A 27730-nucleotide genomic window follows, 5' to 3' on the forward strand; every position below is an offset into this window, starting at 1 on the left:
GGGGAGGGTGATGTGCAGCCGGAGTCCCCTCAGATTTGTGTTGGAGCCCCAGGATCCAGTCCAGGTATCTGGTGCGGAAGGGCCCACGTCGCCATCTGTAACAAGGCATGTCCCGAGGCTGAGGCCCAGGGTTCGTTGCAAGGAGGCTGGTGGGTGGGGACTCCTCCGTCCTCATACGCTCGTGTCTCCGTCCATCTGTTCCTTAGCCGGAGAGGACCCATTCTCCTGGCTAGCCTCGGGGCCAGGTTTGGCGGGAGGGGGGGGGCTGCCGCCGCCGGTCGGCAGGAGGTTGGCAGACTGCAGCACGGCCTCCGAGTGTTCCCGGGCTTTCATGCGCAGGGCTGCCACGCTGGCGGTGCGGTTGCTCTGGCAGCCATAGGTGGGGAGGAAGGAGAGGCCCATGGGGTCAGGAACGCAGCAGGAGCACAGAGGACTCCCTGGTGGGGAGGAAAGAGATAAGCCAGCGTCAGAGTCAGATAACACAGTGTCGCGACCCCCACAGCGCTATTTGCCTTCAGAAGATGTGCCTTTATTCACAGCAATGGGAGCTGGACTTTTCCTGAGTGTAAAGCAGGAATCAAAGGCCCGGGGGCCGGATGTGGCCCCTGACTTGACTGAATTTGGCTCCTGAACATAAGAACGGCCATACTGGGTCAGACCAAAGGTCCATCTAGCCCAGTATCCTGTCTACCGACAGTGGCCAGCACCAGGTGCCCCAGAGAGGGTGGACCAAAGACAATGATCAAGCGATTTGTCTCCTGCCATCCCTCTCCAGCCTCTGACAAACAGAGGCCAAGGACACCATTTTATCCCCTGGCTAATAGCCTTTTATGGACCTAACCTCCATCAAATTATCTAGCTTCTCTTTAAACTCTGTTATAGTCCTAGCCTTCACAGCCTCCTCTGGCAAGGAGTTCCACAGGTTGACTACACGCTGTGTGAAGAAGAACTTTCTTTTATTAGTTTTAAACCTGCTACCCATTAATTTCATTTGGTGTCCTCTAGTCCTTATATTATGGGAACTAATGAAGAACTTTTCTTTATTCACCACCTCCACACCACTCGTGATTTTATAGACCTCTAGCATATCCCCCCTCAGTCTCCTTTTTTCCAAACTGAAAAGTCCCAGTTGCTTAAGCCTTTCTTCATATGGGACCTGTTCCAAACCCCTAATCATTTTAGTTGCCCTTTTCGGAACCCTTTCCAAGGCCAAAATATCTTTTTTCAGGTGAGGAGACCACATCTGTACACAGTACTCAAGATGTGGGCGTACCATAGTTTTATACAGGGGCAGTAAGATATTCTGGGTCTTATTTTCTAGCCTTTCTGAGGTTCAAGACTCCCCCCCCCCAAGCTTAGGGGGGCCCCACACTGGCACTCCAGCCACCTCGCTGCCAGAGCACACAAAATCTGTGTGTGGCCTCTGACTGATTTTTCTGTGGGTCAGAGGCCCCCGACCCAAATCAGACTCCCCACCCCTGAAAAGCCACAATTAGCATCATGATAACATAGAGCTGGCAGGAAAATGGATTTCCCACGTCGGGAAAATTTCAAGCTTTTGAAAAAAATATACATATATATATCCGCCGCTCTTCGGAATGAAAACCCAGCATGGAGAGATTTTACACGGCATGCCCTTCTGAAACAAGCGTCGTTTTAACTCCGTTGAAATAGGTTGTTTTGAGAAAATCATGCTGCATTTTGATTTGGACTTTTTTTTTTTTTTTGTTGACTTTTTAAAACCAAAATTTATATCCAATAAATTACAGTTTGAAACAGAAAGGGCTTGGGGAATGAATTTCCTTTCCAGAAATGTCAAAATGGTTCCTGCCCCTCCTGCGGATTCTTTTTCCAAACAAAAGCTCATTGAAAACGAGACAATGGCATGAAAAAAAATGAGTGTTATGAACATGGCATTTCCTGCCGAAAAAATCTTGGACCAAGATTTTTCAACTGGCTCGAGTGATAAAACCATTCTGGGCAGATTCCCAGATGCTGTCAACTTCCACCTCTCTGGGCAACTAGTCTCTGCCTTCTCTACGTCCCAGAAGTGCCCGTCTTTCTCTGCCTGCTTTCCCCATGCTGCCACTTCTCAACAAACTGGTAAGTGTGGACTACATAACCCACAACTGGAGTTGTCTGTGACTACTTCTCCTTGCACCACTGAGCAAGCAGAATCCCATAGAAGTCCCCACTAACATCTCCTTGCCATCTGAAAGGGGTGGGGAGTTCAGGGACAAACTGAGGCTCTGCTGAAGCTCCAACCTGCCCTCTCCTGGGGAGTTTCACAGCCAGAATTATTCCTCCGAGGGATTCCAGCAGTCCCGTAGTTCCTCAGTGCCCCGTTCCCACCCCCAGCCAACATGTTAATCCCCAGCCAGGCCACAGCGCGACACAGCACCCCGGATGCAATGCGGTGCCTGCGTCTGATCGTTCCAAACCAAGGACTTGAATTAATTTCAGCCGTTAATCTCCAAGTTAAATGGCTCATGACAGAGCGATGGATTTTATAACCTGCATGGCGCAGGTATTCCTCCTATCACAGTGCTAACCTCGGTGCTGGGGGTCAGCGGGTGTCTGCCTGAGATGAATTTATAGACAGTTGTTTGTTTTCTGGATATTAGCAAAACTTCTCAGAGACCGCTATTGGATATTAGTTACTTGTCGGCAAGCTTCTGGAGAAAACACCTTCTGAAGAAGCACGATTAAGCGTGCAGTTTATTCATATAACTGAGCTGTCTTTTTAACCCCTGCAGTACTCCTAGATCCAGAGTGTGAGATCAGTGAAGTGACATTTCTGCAGCACACCTTCACTAATGCAGCTAGGCCGCGGGGAAGACACTCTGGCTATGTCTACACTGGGCCACTTATTCCGGAAAATCAGCCGCTTTTCCAGAATAAGCTGCGAGCTGTCTACACTGGCCCTTGAATTTCCGGAAAAGAAACAATGCTCTACTGTACAAAATCAGCCGCTATTCCAGAAGAACTATTCTGCTCCTGCTCGGGCATAAGTCCTTATTCCGGAACACTGTTCCGGAAAAGGGCCAGTGTAGACAGCCCAGTTTTCCGGAAAAAAGCCTCGATCGTGAAAATGGCGATCGGGGCTCTTTTCCAGAAAAGCGCGTCTACATTGGCCACAGACGCTTTTCCAGAAAAAGGGCTTTTCTGGAAAAGCAGCCTGCCAATGTAGACGCTTCTTTTCCGGAAAAACTGAAAACGGAATAGTACTCCGTTTTAAGCATTTCCGGAAATTCATGCCAGTGTAGACACAGCCTCTGTGTTGATAGGACAGCCTAGCAAAACCAACTCCCTGAGAGATGGCAGCTATATTGGTCGGAGCAGGCCACACCAGCTTTTAGGTCAGTGTAATTTACATCACTCAGGGCATGTCTACACTACAGAGAAGATTGATCCTCTGGAGGCTGATCTTCTAGTGTTCAATTTAGTGGGTCTAGTGTAGACCCCTAAATCGAGTGCTGAGGGCAGCCACCGCTGGCATCTGGTACACCCCATTCAGCATGGAGTGAGGGAAGCTGAAGGGAGTATGTACTCCCATTGCCCTGCCGCAGTGTAAACGCTGCCATAACTTGGCTTCAGATATGCTGAATCCAGCTACGCATTTTGTCACCTGCCTGCTCTAACAGGCTACCTCCACACTGCAGCGCTATATCAGGATACTGGAGTATCCCGAAATAGCTATCCCGCGTCTTCACAGTAAGCCCGTTATTTCGGGCTCGCTGTCCTAACGTCCCTGTAAACCTCATTCCGTGAGGAGTCAGGGGCGTTTCGGAATAGCGCTTTGTTTCGAAATGTGGTGTTGTGGAGACAGTGCCCAACGACAAAATAGGCGATTTCGAAATAGCATCGAAATAAGTGACGCGATTTGTGTAGCTCAAATTGTGTCGCTTATTTCGAGTTACGGTGCAGTGTAGACGCACTCATATCGACCAAGCCTCAGAGAGAATGCTTATTCACACCCTGAACAAGGAAAGTTATTTTGACAAAAAGTGGTCAGGTGTACCAGCCATGGCGGATTGCACAAAGCTGTAGACCTCCCAGCCCTTGGCATCCTCAGTCCAAACCTGCAGATGTTGCTGACTTTAGTGACCTGAACATCTCTGCCTTGAGTTTTTGGTAGGGATGTTAAAAAGTTTGCAATTGGGTAACCGCTGACCATTTCTGCAGTTACACAGCTACACACTGCAGGCTCAAGCCCACGGCACAGCCATCTGCCCGGGAGCTGAGAGGGCTGGCCCTACCCCCAGGGAGACGGATGCACTGCACGTTCTGCAGTGTAAGATTTACTGCCACCCCATGCTGCTGCTTCTGTATCCGAGCCGGTTCCCAGCACGCACCGGCTCCCGCCTGCAGCCCCGCTCCCAAGGAGCTGGCTGCCAGCCCGGCACTGTTGGTTCTGATGCAGTGCAGGGTGGTAAGTGGCGCCCCAGGAGCAGGGCAGGAGTCTGCGTGAAACCGTTAAGGGTAACCGATACGGTTAACCGTTTACACGAATCTACTTTTACATCCCTATATCAGACCCTGAATTTTGTAGAGACAAGGCGAGTGATCGCAAAGCGGGTCATTCTATATCTGTTCTCATTCTCCGTGGAAATCTATACCCCACCTCCGAAGGACCAGCCCGAGAACGTCAATGCATAACTTTGCTGGACACTAAAAATCACAGACTGTGTAGAGGCACCAGATTTATGGCTCATTACAACAATCTATAACCCCCAGTCCTCTCTGCCCCAAGTTATTTTCTCTTCTCTCCTCCTCCTCTCCACTCCCTGCCCTGCCCGTGACTGAAGACTTATTAACTGGACACCTCACCTTCAAATATGGGTCAACTAAGCTAAACAATCAGCTCCAACTCGTATTTAGCAGGGACATTCTGAGTCCATTTCCCAGACTGGAAGACGCTCTGTATCATAGAATCATAGAATAATAGGACTGGAAGGGACCTCGAGAGGTCATCGAGTCCAGCCCCCCACCCTCAAGGAAGGACCAAGCTCCGTCTACACCATCCCTGACAGATGTCTATCTAACCTGTTCTTAAATATCTCCAGAGAGGGAGATTCCACCACCTCCCTTGGCAATTTATTCCAATATTTGACCACCCTGACAGTTAGGAATTTTTTCCTAATGTCCAATCTAAACCTCCCCTGCTGCACTTTAAGCCCATTACTCCTTGCCCTGTCCTCAGAAACCAAGAGGAACAAATTTTCTCCTTCCTCCTTGTGACACCCTTTTAGATATTTGAAAACCGCTATCATGTCCCCCCTTAATCTTCTTTTTTCCAAACTAAACAAGCCCAGTTCGTGAAGCCTGGCTTCATAGGTCATGTTCTCTGTACAAGCTTGAAAAAGCTTGAGTCTCTCAGCCAACAGAATTTGTTCCATTAAAAGATATCACCTTATCTAATTTGCCTCTCTAATACTCTGAGATGAATATGGCAACAACACAGCCTACTGAATTTTATGGCTTTCTAATTTTAGTAACCAGGTGAAGTTTTGAGCACAGGGAGAAAAATAGGATTGATAACAAAATCTGCGCAGTCTGTCACGTGAAATATATAATGTTTGCTGCCTACAAGCACACTTATCCCCATCAAAATGCGGCCACCTCTGGGGTGAAATGCAGCAACTTTTTAACAGCACAGAGCAGCACCTCATGACAGCTTAGGAAAGGAAGTTGCACTATGATACTCTACAATTTAAAAAAATGTAATTAGGTTTCTCCGGTCATTGAAGACATTTTGCTGCTTTTTTCTCACTTCTGGCTGATAAACAGGAAAAGAAAATATCCAGAAATTAGATCTCAAAGTGAGAGCTGACCCAAAGCTCAGCAGGGACAATCCTTATTTGTTTGGAAGTAGCAAAATGGGCCCCAAGCTGGGTGTGGCTGGTAGGTTCTACTGCAATAGCAGCACTAATATGCGACAGTTATTTTAACAATCCAGAGAGGAATGTGAGTAGTCTATTTGTGTCACCATCATCACTTCCCACTGGCCCTCAAGTGCAGTTAAGACTGAAGTTCAGGGCAAGTCTACACTATAAAGTGAAGTAGATGTATTGAACTTTGACCTAACTATGTAAATGTACACACAACGGTCTTCCTTCTGCCGCGGACACTCACCTGCTATGCTGACGGAGGAAATCGCCTGAGCGAGAGATGTGAGGCTTAGGTCAATGTATTTGGGGTGACGCGGGGTGTCTTACTTGCATCGCCTGTTGGCTGTCAGTTGGGAGGGGGGGTGAAATGGACAAGAATGTCTATTTCACTGCTGATAGGATTCCGGGTGTAGGAATTAAGGTGGGGGGGAGGGCGTGCCAGCTGTGCTGCCCAGTGCTGAGTGCTCGGGCGGGGGGCTCTTTGCAGAATCCCCAGCTGAACCCAATCAGCAGCCACTGACTCCAATGGCAGCAGGATTAGGCCCTGAATCAAGAAGGAAAAGTCCTGTTGCTTCTTCAAGTCCCTTTCTCGACTCCGCTGGATCATGTTGGTGAGAACGTTCGACCTCCCGACATCGCGCAATCAGAGTCCGTTGGAACGGAAGGAAATGGGCCCAGGTAGCACAAAAGTGAGACTAGTTTTAATTCTGCCAGTGGAAGGGGAAGAGAGGGGCGGTAGATCAGTCTCTCTCCTTATGAGGCTGCCCGGGCTGAGTTCAGACGAGTGGGAATAGACTCAATCGAATAAGAATAATTTTTGCTCCATGGTTAGCAAGGGATAAAATATTTATCAGTTTTCAGTACCAATCTAGGTTCTTTGCTTAATAATTAGGTCTGTTATTACCCAGTGGCTTTCCGCCGTCGAATGCAAGTTCAGCTACCCCTGGTGAACACATGGCTACCCCCATCAATAATTCATCCATGAACGGCTTGCCTAATTTCCTCTGCCACTAAAAATGCCTGCGTGATGGTGGGTCACATTCCAGTCTCGGTTATCCTGTATAAATCCAGAATAACGTAACTCAAACGAGTGGCATTGCTCCAGGGCAAGGCTGGACCGATACACAGTGGCGAGTGGTGTGAACGGTAGACGTGAGGCCATGTAAATGGGCAGGAAGTACAATGAAGCCAGAGGAGCTATCTCAGCCTAAGGCAGCATAAACAACGTGAGAATCGGTCCCTGGGCTTTCGACATGCTTCCGCATGTGCCCGGGGTGCAAGAGTGCATTGATTTCACCGGGATATTCATTCACGTATGCCAGGGAAGGACGCTGCCTGTTGTCTCCCTGCAATAATCGGGGGGTGCATAGACACGAATGGAAAATAGAGTCTCCGAGAGGTAGCTGTGTTAGTCTGTAACTTTAAAAAAAACGGTGGTCCTGTGGCACCTTAGGATGCATCTACCCAGCAGCGTTTTTTCAGAATGACTAACATTATTCCGAAATAATACCGTCCGCGTCTACACACAAGCAGTTATTTTGACATAATGTCGACATAATGTCCAGCCAAAGGACTTCTTACTCAGACTCCTGTAACCCTCATTTTATGAGGAGTAAGGGAAATCAAAGGAAGAGTGCTCTACCTCGGACTTCCTGCTGTGTAGACAGCGCCAAATGCCGAAATAAGCTATTTTGACTTAAGCTACGCAATTGACACAGCTCAGGTTGTATAGCTTATTTCGGAGTTAGCCCTGCTGTGTAGACGCACCCTTAGGGCATGTCTATACTGGGGAGTTATTTCAAAATAACTCCCCTTACTTCAAAATAACAAGGCAAGCATCCACACTACGAGGCCCGTTGTTTCAAAATAAGGGCTGTGTTATTTCAAAAGAATGACTCCTACTTGTGAAGAGGAATACGCCTATTTCAAAACAGTTATTTTGGGAGTTATTATTTCGAAATAACTCATTTTGAAATAATTTCTCAGTGTAAACATAGCCTTAGAGACTAACACAAATATATATATAGGATCATGGGATTTCGTGGGCAAAACCAAGCTCATCTGAGGAAGTGGGTTTTGTCCACAAAAGCTCATGATATTATAAATAAATAAATAAATAAATATGCTGCTGTTATTTTGAAATGACTACTCCCCGGAGTCATTCAAACTAATTAGTCCCCCGTACTTCCTGAGTATCTAAGGCTATGTCTACAGAGCAGTGTTATTTCGGAATAACTAATGTTATTCCAAAATAACATAGTCCGCGTCTACACACAAGCAGTTGTTTCGACATAATGTCGACATAATGTTGAGCTGGAGGACTGCTTACTCCAATACCTGTAACCTTCATTATATGAGGAGTAAGGGAAGTTGGGAGAAGAGTCTCTATTTGGAAATAAGTGCTGTGTAGACAGCACCAAAAGTCGAAATATGCTATTTTGACGTAAGCTACGGAATTGACGTAGCTCAAGTTGCGTAGCTTATTTCAAGTTTAGCCCTGCTGTGTAGATGTGCCCTAAGTCGAGGTCCCACATTAAGGGCACGTCTACACAGCACTTATTTCAAAATAGAGCACTCTTCTCCCGACTTCCCTTCCTCCTTGTACAATGGGGTTTACAGACGTCGGAGTGAGAAGCCCGTTATTTTGAATTAATTCTGAAGTAATGGGCTTGCTGTGTAGACACGCGCTACGTTACTTCAGAATAACAGATGTTATTCCAAAATAATAATGCTGTGTAGATATGCCCTAAGGGAGGCTGCCTCCGATTAATTTTGAGGCTTCCCTGGAGTGTGGATGCGCTATTTTGAAGTAGTTCTTTCAGGAGTTATTATTTCAAAATACACTACAAGATTATTTCGAAATAAGTTAGACATAGCCCAAGATGCCACAGGACTATTTGTTGTTAGAAAATAAAGAGTTGTTCTTAATTACTAAGGGTTCATCTACACAGCAATTAAAAACCCACAGCTGATTTGACCTTAGGCCGTGGGGCTGTTAAATTGCTGGGTAGATGTCTGGGTTCAAGCCCCACAGTCTGACCCTTGTAACTCTGAGTCAGCTGATCGGAGCTGTGCCATAGATCTTTTTTTTTTTTTCTTTACAATGTAGATGTTCCCTGAGGGCCTGATCCGTCGTCCCCTGAAATCTGGGAGCATCCTTCCATCGAAAGGGAGTCGGATCAGGTTGCATGTGAACTCCTTTATTTCAAGAACTTTCTGCCTCCTGTATACTAAATTAAAATACACACGTAGGGTTCCATTAAGTTACAGCAAATTCTGCTGACCTGACCGAAACCTCCTTGCATTCCTCTATGACATCATGCTTTAAAGGCTCAGCCGGGCCATAAATATTTAATGTAATAAATACAGTCTGAAATATTTGATCCACTTGGCAGTTTAATTGATCTACTACAGAGACTGACAGGAAAAATTAAATTAGCTCTGTCTTGTCTCAGCCAACAGCACATTTTAATTGTAAAGGTACTTGAACTACAATTTGGGTTTCCAAGAGAACCCTTTTGCTCAGGCTGTGTCATGTTAATGTTCAGAGTCAACCTAACAAAGCAGAACTAGAGCAAAGGCATATATTGATTTAGGAATATTTTTTAAAATACAGATTATTTTAGCTCACTAGTTTAAGAAACACACTTGATTGTCTTCTTTTTGAAAGCCCAAAACTGATCCATCTCCTCCCACAAACTCTTTTGCAGATGAGGGTGAAAGTCTTAGCTGGAGTCTAAAATCTCAAAGACTGGGCAATGGAGTATTTTGCTACTTTCTGTTCCTTGGAAATCCCTGTGTAAAATTCAGGGCTGTTTAATTTACAGCAGTGGACAGGAGGGGAGAGTTTAAATGTTTCTTCTTTATAATATTCAATTGTTTTCTTTCAACTAGTTTGCACCCATGTGAACCCCACGCAGTAACCTTGCTGTTGCTAGCAGGACAGTACAGCAGCCAGTCAACACACAAAATACCGACTTCAAATAGCTATTGAGATCTGATTCAAAGGCAGCCTGACTTTTCATTCCTTGAGCACTACACACAGCCAGTTCACCTCCCTGCAATCAGGTCAGACCAGTGGAAGGGGGAAAGTGGCCTTTTGCTTAACTTTTGTAGCTCTCCGAGACTACCACCGCCTGACCACTAGCGGAACTTCAAACAACCTCCCGCTTGCTGTCCGTTCACATTCCCACAGTGCCCTCGTGTCGAGGTATGTTGCCCACATCTCTTTTCCTCCAGCCACCCGCTCTGCGTTGGATGCTGGGGACAGGTGGCGCCTGACCGGTGGCCCTCGCTCTGTCTAACGCCACCAGGTTTACCACTGCTGGGTGCCACGGGTGCAGTGCCAAGCAGGCAAAATGGGTCTGGTCCGGTTATTTCAATGTGAGTTTTGGTTGTCTTACAATACCACTTTGGGACGAGGTTAGTCGCGAGGGTTTCATATCCCTGGAACTGTATGCACACATTTGGGTCGCTTATTTTCCTCTTATTCCTATTACTCGGGCAGTATCTGTGGTGCCCAAACACACAAGAAGAGACTCCAAAGAGTTTGTATCTAGCCTCTTTGTCCCATTTGTGCCAATTCAAAAATCATTTAGGAACATGTGGCCAAATTCTGCCTGGGGCAACGTTGGCAGGGAAACCCACAGAGCCGGGCCTGTATATCTGACGGCAACAATAGTCCTTAGAAACAACCCCAACTTAGCACCTCCCCCTGACTTTTCCCTAAGCAGCTTCAAGTCCTCTCCAAACATTAACCCGGGGCCAACCCTTCGCCTAGTGTGAGGCCGGAAGGAATCTGCACCGGGAAGGATCCAACTCATGAGCCAGGGATCGGGAAGATTGGGATTCCCTCCTCCCACCACCTCTGCCATGCAGATCAGTGTCTCCATCCCCCTGAGGAAAGCCACGGTACAAAGGACCTGACCTCCTTCCCACAGCAAAACTCCCACCTGCTTCACTCAGATTGTAGCTACTTCTCTGGCCCCCTTTGCCATGGTATCTCAGCGCCTCACGCTCTCGCATGCATTTATCCTCACCACATCCCCGCCGGGTAGGGCAGTGCTACTACATCTTGTCCGTGGGACGCTGAAGCATCCAGCAACCGAATGACGTGCCCAAGGGCTCACAAAGGGAATCGGTAGCAGATCCGAGAGCTGAGCCCAGGTCCATGCTCTGACCACTGGACCAGCCTTCCTCCTTAAAACAGCAGCCCACCTGTGAGCAAAGCAGTGACTTTTCCCCCTTCCCACACCACTGAGTTAGCAGGCGGTCCAGACTGAAATGAGCTGCCCTGCGTCCCACGCGAAGGAAAGCACTTACGCACGTAATTAAGTGCTTTCCTGAAGCAGGATCCAAATTAGTGACAGAGACGGGAAGAGCAGCCCCCTAATTTTACACTTAACAACACTCCCTTCATCTTCTAAACATCAGTTCAAAAATAACGTGGGCTCTTGCATGGTTCTTTCCCCATCTCTCGCTACCCAAGTGACATTTGACAAATGCTCCTCATCTGCCCCTAATAAAAAGTGAAGCCCAGCAGAGCGACGTTTCTAGCCCTCTTGCTGGCCACAACACAATTAATCCTCCATGCTTCTCCCCGCTGCCAGCACGGCAGCAAACAAGCCATGAAAGAGACCAATCGGGGTTGCTTTGGAATATCTGCGTCAAATGTGCAACGCTGCTTCTCCGTCCCTGGCGCGGGGCGGCTCTGAAAACAGAGCGAGCAAGCTGGGAGTGAATTATGGAAGTCATAAGTGTAATTAGTTTTCTCCACATACTCGGCCCCGTGGCGCGCAGGTCCTCAGGAAGTTTCAGCTGGATGGAACGGACGCGCTTTTGGCCTCCGCCACAAGAATGGCCGAGCACTTCCGCTAAGAACGGAGATTCTTGTTTACACGCATTAATAACCTCCTTCCCATTAATGAATTGCATTCATACGCTCATCCATTAAGGAGGTGCTCCAAGGTCTCTCCATTTAGAACACTCGCTGCTCCTGATGGCTGTTGTTACACAGCCCATAAATAAAGCTAGTATTTCCCCCTTCATAGTTGAGCTCGGCAATTAAATTTGCTAAATGGGCTGGAGATGCGTGGTTGATGGGAAGTGATTGATCTTGGAACAGAGGGGAAACCTAGGAATTGCCAGAGTGGGGATCCAACCAGTCCATTTGCTGATGGTTCCCAAGCTCGGATGCTTTGGTGGCTTAAGGCAAGCTATTTCCTACCCCGGCTCCTTCGCGGATCACTAGTATCCTGAAACATGAGGCTACATCTCCCTCATAAAGTCCGATCCCAATTTAAAATATCATGCTGATTCTTCAACTGATAAAGTGCATCATCTAGCTTGATAGATTCCAAGGCCAGAAGATCATCCACAGAACTTCCCCGCAAGAAATTCCTACAGTAGATTTTTTCGGAAGAACGCCCAGCCTTGATTCAAAAATGGTTAGAGATGGCGAATCCCTGTGACTCTTGGACAAATGCTCCCATGGTTAATTATTCATGCTATCAGAAATGTACTCCTTCTCCCCAGTCTTCAGCTTCCAGCCCTGGGAGAGAGTTAGACCTTTCTCTGCTAGATTGAAGAGACCACTGCTAAATGTTTGTCCCCAAATGTACAGCTCTCATGGGGGAGAGGGTAAAAGAAGCTCCATAACTATCTAAATACGAAAACAACGAGAAGTCCTGGGGCATCTTAGGATATGCCTAGACTACATCCCTCTGTCGCCATACCGATTAGACACACCGAAATCGCCATACTGAGTAGACATGCCTCGTGCAACGAGGTTTACAGGATCGGTCGGAAAAGGCTTTCCTCGCCAACTGACTGCTGCTTTTTGCTGGCAAATTGCCGCATCGGCAAAAAGCGGCGGCCATTTTTATGCTAATGAAGCACGGAATATTTAAATCCCCGCTTCATTAGCAATTTCGGTATGTCTAATTTACATCCCTCTGCTGACAGAGGGATGTAGTCTAGACATACTTTTAGAGACTAACAGATGTATTTGGGCATAAGCTTTCGTGGGCAAAGACCCTCTTTCTCTTTGCATCTGATGAGACTCTAAGAACATAAAACATAAGAACGGCCGTACTGGGTCAGATCAAAGGTCCATCTAGCCCAGTATCCTGTCTGCCAACAGTGGCCAGCACCAGGTGCCCCAGAGGGTGGACCGAAGACAATGATCAAGTGATTTGTCTCCTGCCATCCCTCACCAGCCTCTGACAAACAGAAGCCAGGGACACAATGTCTAAGATGCCAAGGAATCCTTGTTGCTTTTGCAGATAGGGTATGTCTAGACTACAAGCCTTTTTTGAAAGAGATCATCTAGACAGCCACAAGACTTTCGGAAAAGAGATCCACTTTTTCGAAAGAGAGCATCCAAGCAATCCGGACACTCCCCTTTGAAAAAGCCCTATTTGCATTTAGGAATGCTTTTTTTTTTTTTTTGAAAGAGCTCTTTCAAAAAAAGGCGTTCTTCCTCATAAAAGTAGGTTTACCAATATGGAAAAAACCACCACATTCTTTCGATTTAATTTTGAAAGACCGTGACGGTAGTCTAGATGCTGGTGAAGGTGGGGGTTTTTTTTCCGAAAAAAGGCCACTTTTTTAAAAAAAAACTCCATAGTCTAGACATACCCATACAGACTAACCCAGCTATCACTCTGAAACGTGTCTAAATACAGTGTCTGATGAGATGACCACTACAGAGGGAGAGGAATTGTGCAGGGTGGTAGAAGGGGTTAATGGGATACAGTTAATATGGGGAGAATACAGGCTGAAAATCAAGAATAGCCTTTTTCCTGGGCCATGACTACTGTTATAGCACTCAGGGTTTGTTTCCTTCGCGGATGGCCTTTGAGTGGGACTGTTACCCTTTGGACCAGGTCTGAATTCCTGAACCAGCAGAGATCTGGAGGTGTTGGGCTCTTTCCCTGAGAGAGCACGGCTGATCTTGCTTTGCTCTACTCTACAGCCATATTCCCTCCTCAGTCAGAAGTAGCACTGCCAAAAAGTAGCAAAGCTGTGCCAAGGAAGTGGTGCATCCTGAGGAGGAATCCCTGTATCAGATGAGGTTAGGCCAAGATTTCTGGTCTCGGTTGCGTGGCCCCCAGCCCACGACGGCTTGCATCCCAAGGGGGCAGATCCAGGTGGCATTTGTGCGTAGCTTTGGAGAACTAAGACCGGGTGATCCAAAACCAAGAGGAGACAATGTTTTGGTTTCTTTACCTAAGCTGTCCCTAACTGTCGCGATTTCAAGGGGAGGGATGAAAATCAGCCTGGGGGAGGAGAGGTTCGAATAATGGCTAATTAGGTGACTCATCATTATCATCCTGTATTAGTAACAGCATTAATTTTTAATTGCCTTCCCCTAAAACATCAATCAAATATTGTCCACTGGTACCAGCCTGGTGCTGAACGAGTTGGCCCAGTGGTCCAAGACCTTCCCGCAAATCCTTTTTCCGACTGGGAACCCCAAAGTAACGGAAACTTTCCAATAATGTCAGCTGTGCATTGCTCATCTGTGAATCGCTGTTTGCCAGGCAGGCTACGTTCCCTGCCTCACCGAGGAACATATTAGCAGGGGCTGTTTTCCCAGGCCTGGGTATATAGATCCCTTGCTCCCATTCACAAAGACACACTGAGCTATGTTTTTCGGTGGAAAGGGCACCTTGATTCTGGAAGCCCTGTCTTGCCCACAGGATGCAAATACTTCAGCTGACCCAAAACCTGTCACTGGTAACCAGCATGACAAAGATCCTAGAGTTTAAAGTCACCTGAACTTTGCAAAAATAGTACAATCTTCCCTGCAAAATTAGACTCTCCTTTCTCCTTTCTTCTTTCTTGATTCTCCTTTCTCCTCCTTCCTCTGCCCTGTCCTGCCCCCGCGCCCCCCAAAATGGAAGGCCTGATTCTGCCACTGTTAATAGTGGCAGACTAGCATCTGCAGTCGAGCATTGCAGACTAGCATCTCACTGATTTCAGCAGGACTTCTCCCAAGAAAAGGTCCCTCTCAGTGGGCGTAACGGTGGCCAAAGAAAGCTCTGAGTGTTCTTGTAACATGATTCTCAAAGCAGTTCCACTTCAGTTGTCTCCAAAGATAAAAATGTAATATCTACGCAGGGAACTGGCATATCATCAATGTAATATCTACCCAGGGGGTGGATTCTTCCCTCTTTCCCCACTGTCCTGGGATACAAATTAATGCCCAAATCAATATAACTTCCTCGTAGTTTGCGGGAAAGGAAGGACAAACCAAGCCTCCAGTGGAGTTGAATTTCGCAAGATGTAAAAATGATTTACAGGCTTCGTAAAACACACTGTCTCCCCCCTTTTTTCCTTGCTCTCACACTGGTGGAAAGCAGGAATAACTCTGTAGCATCCCACCAGTGAAAAGCTATTGCAGCTGAGATGAGGATCATGTCCAAGCTGGGGCTATTGCCCAGTCATTCTAACCCAACTGCTTTCCAGTATCATTTGAGCCATGAAACTAATTTGTCAGGCAGCTCAGGGTGCAATCTGGCAAATAGGAGGTTTATCAACGATGCATCTGAAATGTGCAGCATGGTCAGAAACCAATATTTTACCCACCAGAGCTTTGCTCTAATGATGAGGGTGTCTGCCCAAAAAGGGGTGCTATGAGGTGGCCCAAGATTTGCAAACCTAGGTCCTGGCTCAAGACACCATTTCAAGTCATAGGCTCAGATTGGTAAGGCTACAAGGGGCCTTGACAATCTTCCAGTCTGACCTCCCGAGTAACACAGGCTAGAGAATCTCAGCCAGGAAACGCAAAGTCAAGCACCTACGTACGTGGTTTCCCGACTCAGGGCTTTCGTGAGCAGGGAGAGCAAAAGCAGATTCGCTCCCACAAACAAATCCAGAGTCCATCCAAATTCCATTGGCTCCATGCTCCAGATGTCCTGCAAGGCTGGTCCCAGTGGTTGGGACCACAGTACAAAAGAGGGAAAGAAGTTTGTTGCATTGGCCCCCGGCCTCTTGTAACTCAAGTCCTGCTCCTATATGCCTGTACTGAGATGTGCTGTATGACCTACTCCTAGCAAACCCGTCTGTCTGTCTTTCATCACATATGTTGTCCTTTTAAGGCAGAGGTCCCCAACCTTTCGGGGATGCCGGGTGTCTGGGGGCGGGGCCGCTCACGTGCCGGGTTTCCAGGGGCAGGGCCATGCATGTGTCACACGCCCGGGGCCGGCCCCGCACATGTGCCACATGCCCGGGACAGGGGCCACCCATGTGCCACGTGCCCAGGGCCGGCCCCGCACATGTGCTGTGCGCCCGGGACAATGGCCACCCATGTGCCACGTGCCCAGGGCCGGCCCCGCACATGTGTCACACGCCCGGGACAATGGCCGCCCATGCACCACGTGCCCAGGGCCGGCCCGCACATGTGCTGTGCGCCCGGGGAGGCCCAGACGATTTGGCGGGCGCACATAAATGCCCCAGCGGGCGCCATGACTCCCATGGGCCCCATGTTGGGGACCACTGTTTTACAGCACCCCTCCTCACAGCAATGAGGTGCTCCTTCAAGAAAGACTGCAAGAGCTGCATTCCCCGACCCGCCACCCCGGGTGCAATTTTCTTAATCCCGTTGCATTGTCTCCAGGACCACTTCCGCAGCCGCTGGTCTTTGAGGGAGGCCGTTGCAGGCATGGAGCAGGCCTTGTCTACTCAGGCATGTTTTGTGGCCAAAAACTGCCCTATGCGTTTCGTTTCCTCCCATATCTGGCCCCACGTACACCAAAGCTAAAAAAAAAACCCTATTGAATCATAGAATCTTGGATCACTAGGACTGGAAGGGACCTCGAGAGGTCATCGAGTCCAGTCCCCTGCCCTCATGGCAGGACCAAGCACCGTCTAGACCAGGGTGGGGAACCTCAGGCTCAGAGACTGGATGTGACCCCCAGCTTGCCTGGATCCTGTCCCAGAGGTTCAGGGCTCCCCCTCAGTATTGGGGATCCTGCACTGGCACTCCATCCTCCCCGCAGGGCTGAAACACATAAAATCCACTAGCCTGGCCCCCCTAGGCTCTGGTGTGGGAAGGGAATGAGAGGAGCACCACTAATTAATGGAGATTGCCTATCTCCTAGAACGGACCTTGAAAGGTCCAGTCCCCTGCCTTCATAGCAGGACCAAGTACCCTCCCTGACAAATTTTTAACCCAACTCCCTAAACAGCCTCCCCAAGGGTTGAACTTACAACCCTGACTTTAGCAGGCCAATGCTCACACCACTGAGCTATCCCTCCCCCCTGACAATTAAGAAGTTGAAGCTAATGTATGAAATAAAAATTCTCATTTGAGTTTGAGAGGAATGGATCTGTGCATCTAGAAGTGTGTCTACTCTGCAGAGTTTTTTCAGAAAAATGGACGTTTTTCTGAAAAAACTCAATTCACGTCCACATTGCAATCACGTTCTTTTGAAAAAAAATGTGAAAGAACAGAGGAGTTTTTCTGGTGTTGGTAATCCTCTTTCTATGAGGAAGAAGCCTTTTTCCAAAAGAAGATGCGTGTGAACGGGGAAGAGGGAGTTCTTTTGAAAGAAGAGGAAAGAGGAAAAGGCACAGGTGCCCTGGTAGCCATTCTGTTCATAGTAATCACAACTTAAATGTGAGATAGCATGAATTCAGTGTGGACGCTATCATTCAAAAACCAGATCGTTTTTCGTGCACTTTGGCAGTGTGGACGCTCTCTTTCAGAAGAAGTTTTTTTGGAAGATCTCTTCCGGAAAAGCTTCTTCTGAAAGAAGCCTGCAGTCTAGACATAGTCTGAGTGTCATGCTTGAGTTATCCACTACACAGTCTTAAAGCCAGCATTGGTTTTGTAGATGTAGAAACAACGGCTGCCTTTGGCCCGGAAGGCAAAGCTCTGCATTTGCAAATATTAAAAGGCACCTAGATACGTGTATTGAAATGTAACACTTGTTATCAGTCCAAGTCGCTTGAACACAAATCAAGTGTTTTCTGACGGGGACACGGTTCGGTTTTGACTCCGAGGAGATGCACTTCACCGTGGGGTAACTCCCCTTATGAAATGCGTTTCATACGCAGGGGTATGTCATGTGGCCCAGAGATGTTCCACTTTGTGCTTGGCAGTCTTATGGAACTTCATGTCTTCTAAAATCTATAAATTGAATTCATCCTGGTTACACCCCTCGCCTTATAAATTGCTCGGCAAAGAACAGCTAATGGATCGGCTGGTAATTTATTTTTGAAAGATGCAGACTGCAGCATTTTGGCAACCTTAAGAGGCCCGGAGAGTGAGTGTTCCCATCTCGAGGCACGGGCCCAAAGTAACGGGAAATTACCTCCATCTAGCCCCACGCACGGACACTCAAGCAATGTAAGTCTTGCAAGAGATCCTGCCATGCCGGAAGATGAAGTTGGGGCTTTGTGCAGAGTTCCTCTGCAAAAGCAATAGCCCCAGACTACGGGTGGGCTGCTCAGCAATAGTGCCAGGCCACGGATAATGCCAACGGAGGTGGACAACTAATTTATTGGTATGAGATTGAATCTAAAAAATACAGGTAAAGTACGGCTTAAAGGGCCAGCTCTGGTTGACTTTACTCCTATGAGTCAAACCACTAACTTCAGTAGGTCTAGATCGCGCCTACTCAACTTTGGAAGCCCCGGGGATCACAATGATACTCTCAGCACATGCCGAGGGCCGCAACTTAAGTGTGGTTGCATCCACATGCAAATATATGCAAATAGCTTCTTTCACACTGACAGGCATGAATACAAAGATTGCGGCAAGGCAACACAACACGCAGGCCCCATTGAAGTCAGTTCTGCTGATATTAACAAAATATTTCCACCCATATCACGGCACTTTTAATGAGCAATGACAGTCCAGGAAAGTAACGACTAAAACACGTATTCACAGAAGACCATTGTATTGACTACTTTTTTGGTTTGGCTCCCATCCGTGGGCTGCAAACAATCAGCCACGGGCCACGTGTTGAGTAGCCCTGGTCTAGATGCTAGAGCTGAGGCTCTCAAACTTTTTGGCCCACTGCCCACCCTGCTCTACGCAGACCTTTCCGCGGACCCCAGACAGTCAACCATGATGACAAAATGGGCACAGGAGGGGGTAAGGGTGCAGGGTTGACTGGAAGGGAGGGTGCAGGAGTGGGCTGAGGGTGCAAGGGTCTCAAGAGGAGGGAGTGTATGGGGGGTGGGAGTGCAGCATCTGGGGAAAAGGAGGAGAGGGGGGTGCTTATCTGGTTCCGTGCCTCCTGCTGCTCTCAAACACCACCCCCTGCTGCTCCCATTGGCCATGATTGTGGCCAATGGGAGCCATGAGGAAAGCCTCCGGGTGAGTGGTTTCCTGCGCTGCTGTTCCCCCAGACAAGAGGGAGGAGAAACTGCAGCGCATGGAGTCACTTTACTCCCCTTCAAGCCGGATCCCTGAGGCTTATGCCCCCAACCCCACAGCGGGAAGCTGGTGCTGCCACTTCAACCTTTGGGGTGGGCAGAACAAGAGCACCAGTGCAGGCTCCCCACTTTCAGGGGAAGGCGAAGCCCATGGCCCACCTGCAAGATGGTTGCTGGCCACTAGTGGTCTACGGACCACGCTTTGAGACCCACTGTGCTAGAGTAAGGAGAGCAGGCGTGGGCTACAAATAATACAAACTATTGAAGGAAGACCCAGTTGTGTCCCCATCACTCACAAGGAAAGCCCCACCTGAGCGTGGAGAGGCAGGCTTTGGCTTTCCCTGGGAGCAGGGCCTTTTACCCAGAAAAATCCGCTTTGGCCCTTCCCTCCCCATTTGAACACAAGCACTGTACCTTTGAGAGAAGCGACGTGCGACAGAGCCTGGGCGTAGGTGGCTGTGTTGAGAAGAGTCCCCGGCAGACACGAGGGGAAGAAGGGCCCAGCGGGGCCAACGGATCGGCTTAGGCTGACAGAGGAGAGAAAGTAACTTAGAAAAACGGACGTGTTTGGCGGGGGCACTGAGCGGGGTTGGGCACGTTTAAACGGACACCGTATTCATGCATTCATGACCCTTACCTCTGTTGAATCTCTAGGCTCTCCTTCTTGTTCCTAGTTTGTTCAACCGGAGACGGGGAATTCAAATTCCTTACTGGGGGTGCCACCTCCGCCATCGTTTCTTTTGCGCCTTCCTGGTCTGAGGCGCCTCGTTCCGTCTTCCTCCATTTAGCCCGGCGATTTTGAAACCATACCTAAAAGAAGAGCGTCGTCAATGACAAATGCCTTCTTTAACCGGACACGAAGCAACAAAGCCGTTTGTGAATTACTGTAGGATAATCACTTGCAGCTAGCCTAAGGCCTCGCCTTTTCTCTTGCGAGGCAATCCAATAGGTCCACAGCAGGCTTTTTGCTGAGCTCTTAGGAACACCAGCACTTCTGTCTCGGAAAGCCAAGCTGGGTTTAAAAATATCCCTATTGAGTGTTTTTAAACACACGTTTCTTCGGTAGTAAGGCCGCAATCCAACACAGTGTCCCGTGTCGCCAAAACACATTCGTAGGCGCTTCACTTTCATTCCCCTGGACTTTTTGGGGCTTAAAGTTAAGCACATGCTAAAGTGCTCCATTCTAAGGACTTAGATGGTTTCAGGCCTCAAGCTTTACTAAGTTTCAGTTGGGATCAAAGAGTTTGGGGATGAAAAGGCCTAGAGAATTCATTTGCTCCATCCGGTTTCTAGTGATCAGAGTTTGTGTCCAGTCCACATTTAAATGTCTCAAGGGACAGTAAATGATTTTTGCAGAAGATTATTCCAGTCTAACAGACGTCCCTGTCAAACTTTTCCCAGCTATTCAGCCTAAATATCCATGTTCTTAATTTCATTGCATTACTCCTAGTTCTCAGCCTCCACATTATTTTTCTCCCCGCTTAGTGTCCTTCAAATAGTTACACTGGTTGATAATGCTGAAATCTTCCTCCCGCCCGCCCGCCTCCCACCCCCCAGCTTCCCTTGGGCAGGAAATGCACCATTTAGTACATGATCACAATAGGGCCAGCATTGTGATTATAATTACTATTCTCCTGCAACTTCGTTTTTATTTAGCTGGCTTTTAATTGCATGTATCAGCACACGGTGAATAATGATTTTTATCTATATTCTAAATTTCGGGCAGTTAAAGGCAAAGCAAACGGCAGACACTTTCCTGCGTCTTAATTGAATGAAGGTCACAGCTATAACAACATTTAATTGAGCTATTTTTCATTATCATATTTTAATGACTTTGCACTGACAGTTGCCTGCTTCTGAGGAAAAACCATGATGAAGTCGTTTATTTCCCTATTTAGTTATTGTTTGACAACATCATCTTCGATTAAGACTCGGCTTTAGAGCACATTAATCATATTTGAATGAGCAAGGGGTGTAATGTAAACATATCTCCCATCCTCTGTGTTTCCCTGTGTCCCTGCATGAAAGCAGACTAAACAAATGCCGGCATCTATTGTCTGTTTGCATAATAGCCAACAAGGCGACACACCAACCCTCAGCAGCCTTAATTCTCCCCTCCCCTATCTCACCCCTGCACCTTCCAGGGAGAAGTTATGATCTTCCTATTCTGAATGCTCAGTAATTGTCCCATTTATCTCAATTTGCCGTTCAGTCTTTAGGCACCAATAGCCAAAATGGCATTATTATAAAAAAATTAAAAAGAAGAAGAAGAAGAAGAAACCAGCACCTACAATGCACTGGCAAAAGGAGATTTTCAATCCCAAATAATAATCAGTTTAATTTGCCCACATATGACCAATGATTCATGTTCCGATTTAATAATCAGGATCGCCTAATCTGATTATAGGAGAAATAATTTGTTTACAATCCCCAATTTATTGCGGTGAATTCCATTATCTCTCTTCAGCCATTGGGTTTTAAGAGATACTAACATGACCCTGGGGAACAAAAGGCAAGCTATTATATTTCCTACAATTAGATCTTTGCATAGTCTTAACCCCCAGCACCTACATGGGGGGAGGGGGGCGTCACCAGCATGCTGAAAAGCCCTATAAATAAAATGAATACATAATTGTACTCAAAGAATAGCTTGCAAACCAGCGGTGGATGCTTGCAGAATTGCATGCCTCCTCTGCCTATGTCTGCAGGATTGCTGCTCTCAACAGAGTTTGGAAACACTTTATTTAAAGTGAAGCCGGGTGGATATGGGGAAAAGAACACTTACTTTTAAGAAGGAAGGCCGTGCTAATTGCAGGATCAAATTCACAGTGTTTGAATAGCCCTGCCAGCTTTTCTAAGCCACCTCAAGCATTTTGAAGGGAGAGTGGAAGGGGAGGAAAAGTTAAAGTGAAGCAGAAAGCAAATTCTGGCAACTGGACTCGGTGCAATTGACTAACTGGGTACTGATGGTCAAAGCTGCTTTGGAGAATCACATCTCAGCTCTCTCTTCTTTTATTATTATTTTTTTCCAAAGCAAGGAAATGGATGTGCATTGATGTAATTTAGTACCTTAGAGACGCGGACAAATTAGTGTAGAACATTATCACTAGTTAATTATGAATGACCGATTAATCAACCTAATCTAATATTCCACATTATGTTGATGTTATTAAAGTGCATCATGAAAATGACAGATCGTCTTCATTTGCTTTCTTTGGCCAAATGTGCACTCTTGCAGTCATGATGTCAAAGGGGGAGGGGGGAAGAGGAGAGTTAAATAATTCACCAGCGTGTTTACCTGCACCCTGGCTTCTGTGAGGTTGATTTTCATGGCCAGCTCTTCTCGAGTGAAGACATCGGGGTAGTGGGTTTGAGCAAACACAGCTTCCAGGGCCTCCAGCTGGAGACAGGAGAGGAAACGTCTGTGAAGAGCAGCCGTTTGGGCTTGCTGCCTGCGTGGGTGGCTGGGGGTTGGGGCGATCAGGGTGCAGGGTTCCCCATAGCACAGCCCCAGGGCAGAGGGAGCCAGGCTGGAGGGGACAGGCGCTGGATCCCAGAGGGTTTTCCTGCGCTCTGCGGGGAAGGGCAAGTGTGCCTGTACCTGCTGCAGGGTGAAAGTGGTTCTGTTCCGGCGTTGTTTCCTGCGTAAGAAGCCGTCGTCAAAGTCTCCCGTGGAGTGGCCTCCGAAGGGGGCAGAACCTGGGGGAGGCAGAGACAGGAGCTGAGCAATGTGGGGCGCTGTGTCCAGAGCGCCGCGGGTCACCCGGGGCTGCCTGCGCCCTGCAGCGCGCGCACTAGAACCTCGGGGCGCTCTCAAGCCGGAGTCACTCCGGAGTCACTGCACTCCAGCGGGCCCTGTGCCCACTTGCCCGTCTTTGTCTCGAAAACACCACTAAAAGGACACAACTACACACATCCACGCGGCCTCTCCATTTACCCAGCGCCTGGCACAATGCGCGCAGGGGCTGGAGGCGGACACTCCGCTGTGAATTTGAGTTTGGGAGGGTTGGAGGGGGGGGGGGAGCAATCAATCCATGTCACTCCAGGACTCTGAAGGAAGTCGGGGGCACTGCTACGGAAACAGAGGTGGGAGCACACAAGCTACGGGGGGTCTCTCTGGGCATGCCCCCAAAGGAACAGAGAGGGGTGTCTGCTTTCAGGCGCTCAGCTCCTTAAACCTGTGTGTTGTGGTTTATGCTCCCTTAAAGAAAGAAAGAAAGAAAGAAAGAAAGAAAGAAAGAAAGAAAGAAAGAAAGAAAGAAAGAAAGAAAGAAAGAAGACAAACCTATACAAAAGAAATGATTGATCTCCCTCTCACAAATTGATTCTTCTTCTTCTGTACCTTGGGGCAGGACATCTACCGACACATATTATATACCCCGACTCTATCAGCGCATCCCATTCATTATGCTTAAATTAACTTCTCTCGCCATCAAATGCACATTATTTACCTGAACGGCTCCACCCTGACATACATGTGCGTTCATTTCCCACTCGACCACAACGCTTGGGCTCTCCAGTGTAAATCGGAGTCACCCCGCAGTGCACGGATCTGAATTAACAGTGAACTTTTCACCTGGCGGACTGCATTCATTTCCCTCGATAATTTATGCTGGCGATTCAGTGGCGTGTGTTTGTCAAAGACCAGGGGGAACCCTTTGCGTGCGGGCACAGGGGGAAAAAGTCCCTCTCTGTCTATTTTACATGGTTAAAAAAGAATAAAACAAGAGCCCTGCAACCTGGCGAGACGGAGCGCGGATCGAGCTCCCTTTTAGAAACAAACCCGGTGTTTTCAGAATTAGAAGCGGGTTTGCAAAGTCTCAGATCAGCGCGTTCCATGTTGGTCAATGGACACAACTCATTTTGTACAAACGCCCCAGGGAACACGAGAGCGAAGGCGTTGCCCGCGAACCCAGCCGCCTGAAAAGCCGAACGACCTGTCCCTGCACGCAGGAGTTTATGTCTGTACAGCTCCTAGCACAGGGAGGTCCTAGTGGATCATCCGGGCGTGACCGCGTTAGAAATAAATTGTAATCGTAGGAATCCCAGCCGTCTGCTGAACTTTGAAGAGTGGGGAACTACGGCTCTGCGGTGCTGGTGTTAGCCAGACTTCGCCCTAGGGCCATCGCTGTTATTCCGAATTCTTGTACAAGGGTTTTCTAACAGCAGCACCGATGGCTCTCCCATACTCCAGCTCGAACCCTGGGGGTCCACTGAGGAACGCCTCCCGTTGGTGGAGGGCTGGAGATGGGGAGGCAAACTAGTCTAGATTGAAATCAATGCAGATTTGAACAGAACCGTTTCGTGTGTCGGTGGGCCCCAAAAACTTAGCATTATTTAAATGGGGTTTTTATCCCTATTTTCCTTTCCCTCGCCTAACAACAAAGGAACATGCGCGAGTTATTTGGTCAAGGGGCTCGTGGCCCCAGCTTAATTCCCCCCCCCCCTCCCCTTTTAGGCATATTTTACACGTGATGGTGTTCACAATGGTACTTGCTCAGAAATCACTAAACAAATTCTTTAAACCTAATACGACTAATTAGCCGAGTGGCATGCTGGCATTATATTAGAATGCAATTTGGCACGTGTAAATTGCCAAAGAGCTGTTACAACGTGCGAGAAGAGTTGTTTTAATCTACCACGGGCATGCATTTTGCACGTGTGTTCATTCTGGAACTAAGAATGAACTCATCTTATCCACTCCTCTATAGATGCTTGGAGACCCTCGGAGTGCTCTGCAATAGGATCTATATTTTAAAAAAAAGCATAAATTCATAACGTGTCAGTTTCTCTTCTGCCCACACAGCCCGAATCTGCAGGCCAGAAAGCCAGGATGCATACATAGTGTGTAGAAAGTTTTTCACTCCGCATGCACAGTGGCTAATAATTGAGTACCTCGCTCGGTTCCCTAACTAGAGATCCTAGGCAGAGAAAAGTGAACCATTCGCGACTCGATTGTCAGAACAAAATATCCTTTTGCGTGGAAGGGGACACTAGAAGAGCATTTTTTTTAGCTAAAAAAAAAGAATTTGTCTTAAACTGACAAGATCCTTTTTTCCAAAATGGTATAAAAATCGCACCACGTGAAAACTGATGGCGAAAGAATTTATGTGTAAGGCTCTTGTGGAAGGGAGGTGCTGGCAGCCTTAACTCCAGCCCATATGCCTAGTTTCTGCTCCCTGATTTCAAGTGAAACCCACTTTCAGTAGGTGAGTGGCAGAATTTCAGGAAGGATATTTACAAGATCGCTTCGGACTGATCTCCCCACACAGCCCGGCCGCTGGGTGCTCGTGTCGATGTTTCGAAGCGTTGGGGGCTTGTCTGCTTTTCCGGGATGCGCCGCATGAGCCCAACCGTGGGGTCAGGGGAGTTTGGGGGGAGCCGCGCCTAAAACAGTAGGGCGCGCCGGTGTCACAGGGAGGCGAGTGCAACGCTGGGGACTCAAAACTCGTGAGCAATCGCCCATCAGGGGAAGCGATCGGGCATCTTCGGCCCGCTGCCTCGACTTTGCAGGCTAGTTCTGGGGGTGTTGAAAAGAGGGGGGAAGATCCACTCTGCTGGGTGAAAAGGGACCATCAGGCGAATTAGCCCCACGCGGGTTTCCCCGCCTCGGATGAACTTTCAATGAGTTGAATCGGGTTTTAGTCCCAGACAAGAGGCGCAGCCTCGGCCGGGCAAATCGGGTCCCGGGGTGACAGCGCCGGCTGCGGATCGTTCTCCAAAAGCCCCATTTGAAGCCCTTGTCTACTCCCTCCGCAGCGCGTCTGGAAACCAGCATGAAAGATTTATGCGGCCCCTTTGGCTACCGGGGGGAGGGGGCCCGAAAGGGTCCCGATTACAGCCGTGAAGCCAACATCTGTGCTGGGAGGGGAGGGAAGCATTTTCCTTGGTCGCCTGCGGCGGTTCTGGGGGCTCCCTAGCTACAGAGGGGAGGCAGGTGGCAAAATGTCACGGGGGGGGGGGGGGGAGACAACAAAAACTAGGCACTTCCAACATAAATCACATTAAACACACACACACACACTCACACAGACACACACACACTCAGAGACACACACACTCACACAGACACACACACACACACACACTCCGGTACTTACACGAATTCGTGCGACAACACTCACCCTCTAACTGCGGGGGACAGTGGAAGTAAAACATTGTCAGGAGCCGGGCGAAGGCCGGCGCTGCCCGGAGCTGCGGGAGAAACGCCAAAAGAGTCATGCTCCTGAACGGAAAAGGGGTTTTAAATAAATCAGCTCCCCTTTTCCTCGCCCCCCCCCTCCCCTTCGCACCAAACAGCCACAAGCCCCGGCAGCGAGAGATCATCTGGCGATAAACAATTATTAATGGCTAGATAATTAACTGCGCTCTCCGAGAGAAACTTTGGGATGAGCCCTCACCCCCGGCTCACCATGCATCAGAAAATGAATCTTTCCAAGACCGCAGACAGTGATCTTAAAAGAACTGAGAATGGATTGCTAGTGGACAGCAACTAACAGAAGTTTGTTTTTGTTACATTCTATCTAACTATCCATCCATCCCCATACACCCCCTCTATCTATCTATCTATCTATCTATCTATCTATCTATCTATCTATCTATCTATCTATCTATCCTCATACACCCCATCTGTCTATCTATCTATCTATCTATCTATCTATCTATCTATCTATCTATCTATCTATCTATCTATCTATCCCCACACACCCCCTTTATCTATCTATCTATCTATCTATCTATCTATCTATCTATCTATCCTCATACACCCCATCTATCTATCTATCTATCTATCTATCTATCTATCTATCCTCATACACCCCATCTATCTATCTATCTATCTATCTATCTATCTATCTATCTATCTATCTATCTATCTATCTCCATACACCCCCTCTATCTATCTATCCATCCATCCTTCCCCATAAAATCTAATCTATCTATCTACCTATCTATCTACAAATAAAACACATAAAGGAGAACCATCCAGAGCTAGGAAGGGATAGACTCTGTAAAAATAAATAAGTTATTTTCCAATCTAAACTATTCTGACCCACGCAGACAGCAGCTAAAAAAACCAAAACCCCAAACAAAAAAAAACCTGTCATTGCTCTAAAGCCTGTCTTCGTTTCAAATGATCCAATCCACTGGAAGCTGCATTCACTTTGGGCACCCGTTTCCTCTGAAGCAAAGAACTCCTAGCCTGCAGACAGCGTGTCATCCCGAATCCAGGAGGGAAGAGAGAAGCAAAAACCGTTTTCCATACCTCAACCAAAGAGAAGCAAAAATCCCCAGGAAGAGGTGGGGTGGTTTTGTAATTGGAAGAAGACGCTGGGAGTCGTTGGCTGCAGAGACAGAAGGGCTCTGCGGAGTTGGGGAAGTGGCCAGATGTCTTTATATCTGTCTACAGCCTGCTCTGCCTCTCAGCACTTGCCTTTATAATCTCACGCATA

The 27730-nt window shown here is 47.9% G+C and overlaps 1 protein-coding gene across 2 annotated transcripts; it reads right to left on the minus strand.

Annotated features, from left to right (window-relative positions):
• Window positions 1-27730, minus strand: DRGX (dorsal root ganglia homeobox). Of its 2 annotated transcripts, XM_075934666.2 has the most exons (7): window positions 27544-27730; window positions 26405-26474; window positions 22882-22979; window positions 22579-22680; window positions 19918-20090; window positions 19695-19807; window positions 1-437 (listed from the first exon to the last, which is right to left on the minus strand). In XM_075934666.2, the coding sequence occupies exons 2-7, from the start codon at window positions 26436-26438 to the stop codon at window positions 172-174; spliced, it is 786 nt and encodes a 261-aa protein (XP_075790781.2). In that variant the 5' UTR covers window positions 26439-26474; window positions 27544-27730; the 3' UTR covers window positions 1-171. The 2 variants fall into 2 exon arrangements, with proteins under 2 accessions (XP_075790781.2, XP_025037947.3); XM_025182162.3 differs by lacking the exon at window positions 27544-27730 and having other exon boundaries at window positions 26405-26515.

Source organism: Pelodiscus sinensis, chromosome 8 (assembly GCF_052426305.1).
Source record: "Pelodiscus sinensis isolate ZL-2025 chromosome 8, ASM5242630v1, whole genome shotgun sequence".
NCBI lineage: Eukaryota > Metazoa > Chordata > Testudines > Trionychidae > Pelodiscus > Pelodiscus sinensis.

What these genes read in the sequence shown, in the direction of transcription:
- DRGX (XM_025182162.3), bottom strand. Translation starts at nt 26,501, where the DNA reads ATGACTCTTTTGGCGTTTCTCCCGCAGCTCCGGGCAGCGCCGGCCTTC. An exon ending in TCACAGAAGCCAGGGTGCAG is followed by an intron (nt 20,091 to 22,578) that starts GTAAACACGCTG and finishes CTCTTCTTTTAG; the next exon opens with GTATGGTTTCAAAATCGCCG. An exon ending in GCACGTCGCTTCTCTCAAAG is followed by an intron (nt 438 to 19,694) that starts GTACAGTGCTTG and finishes CCTCCCCACCAG; the next exon opens with GGAGTCCTCTGTGCTCCTGC.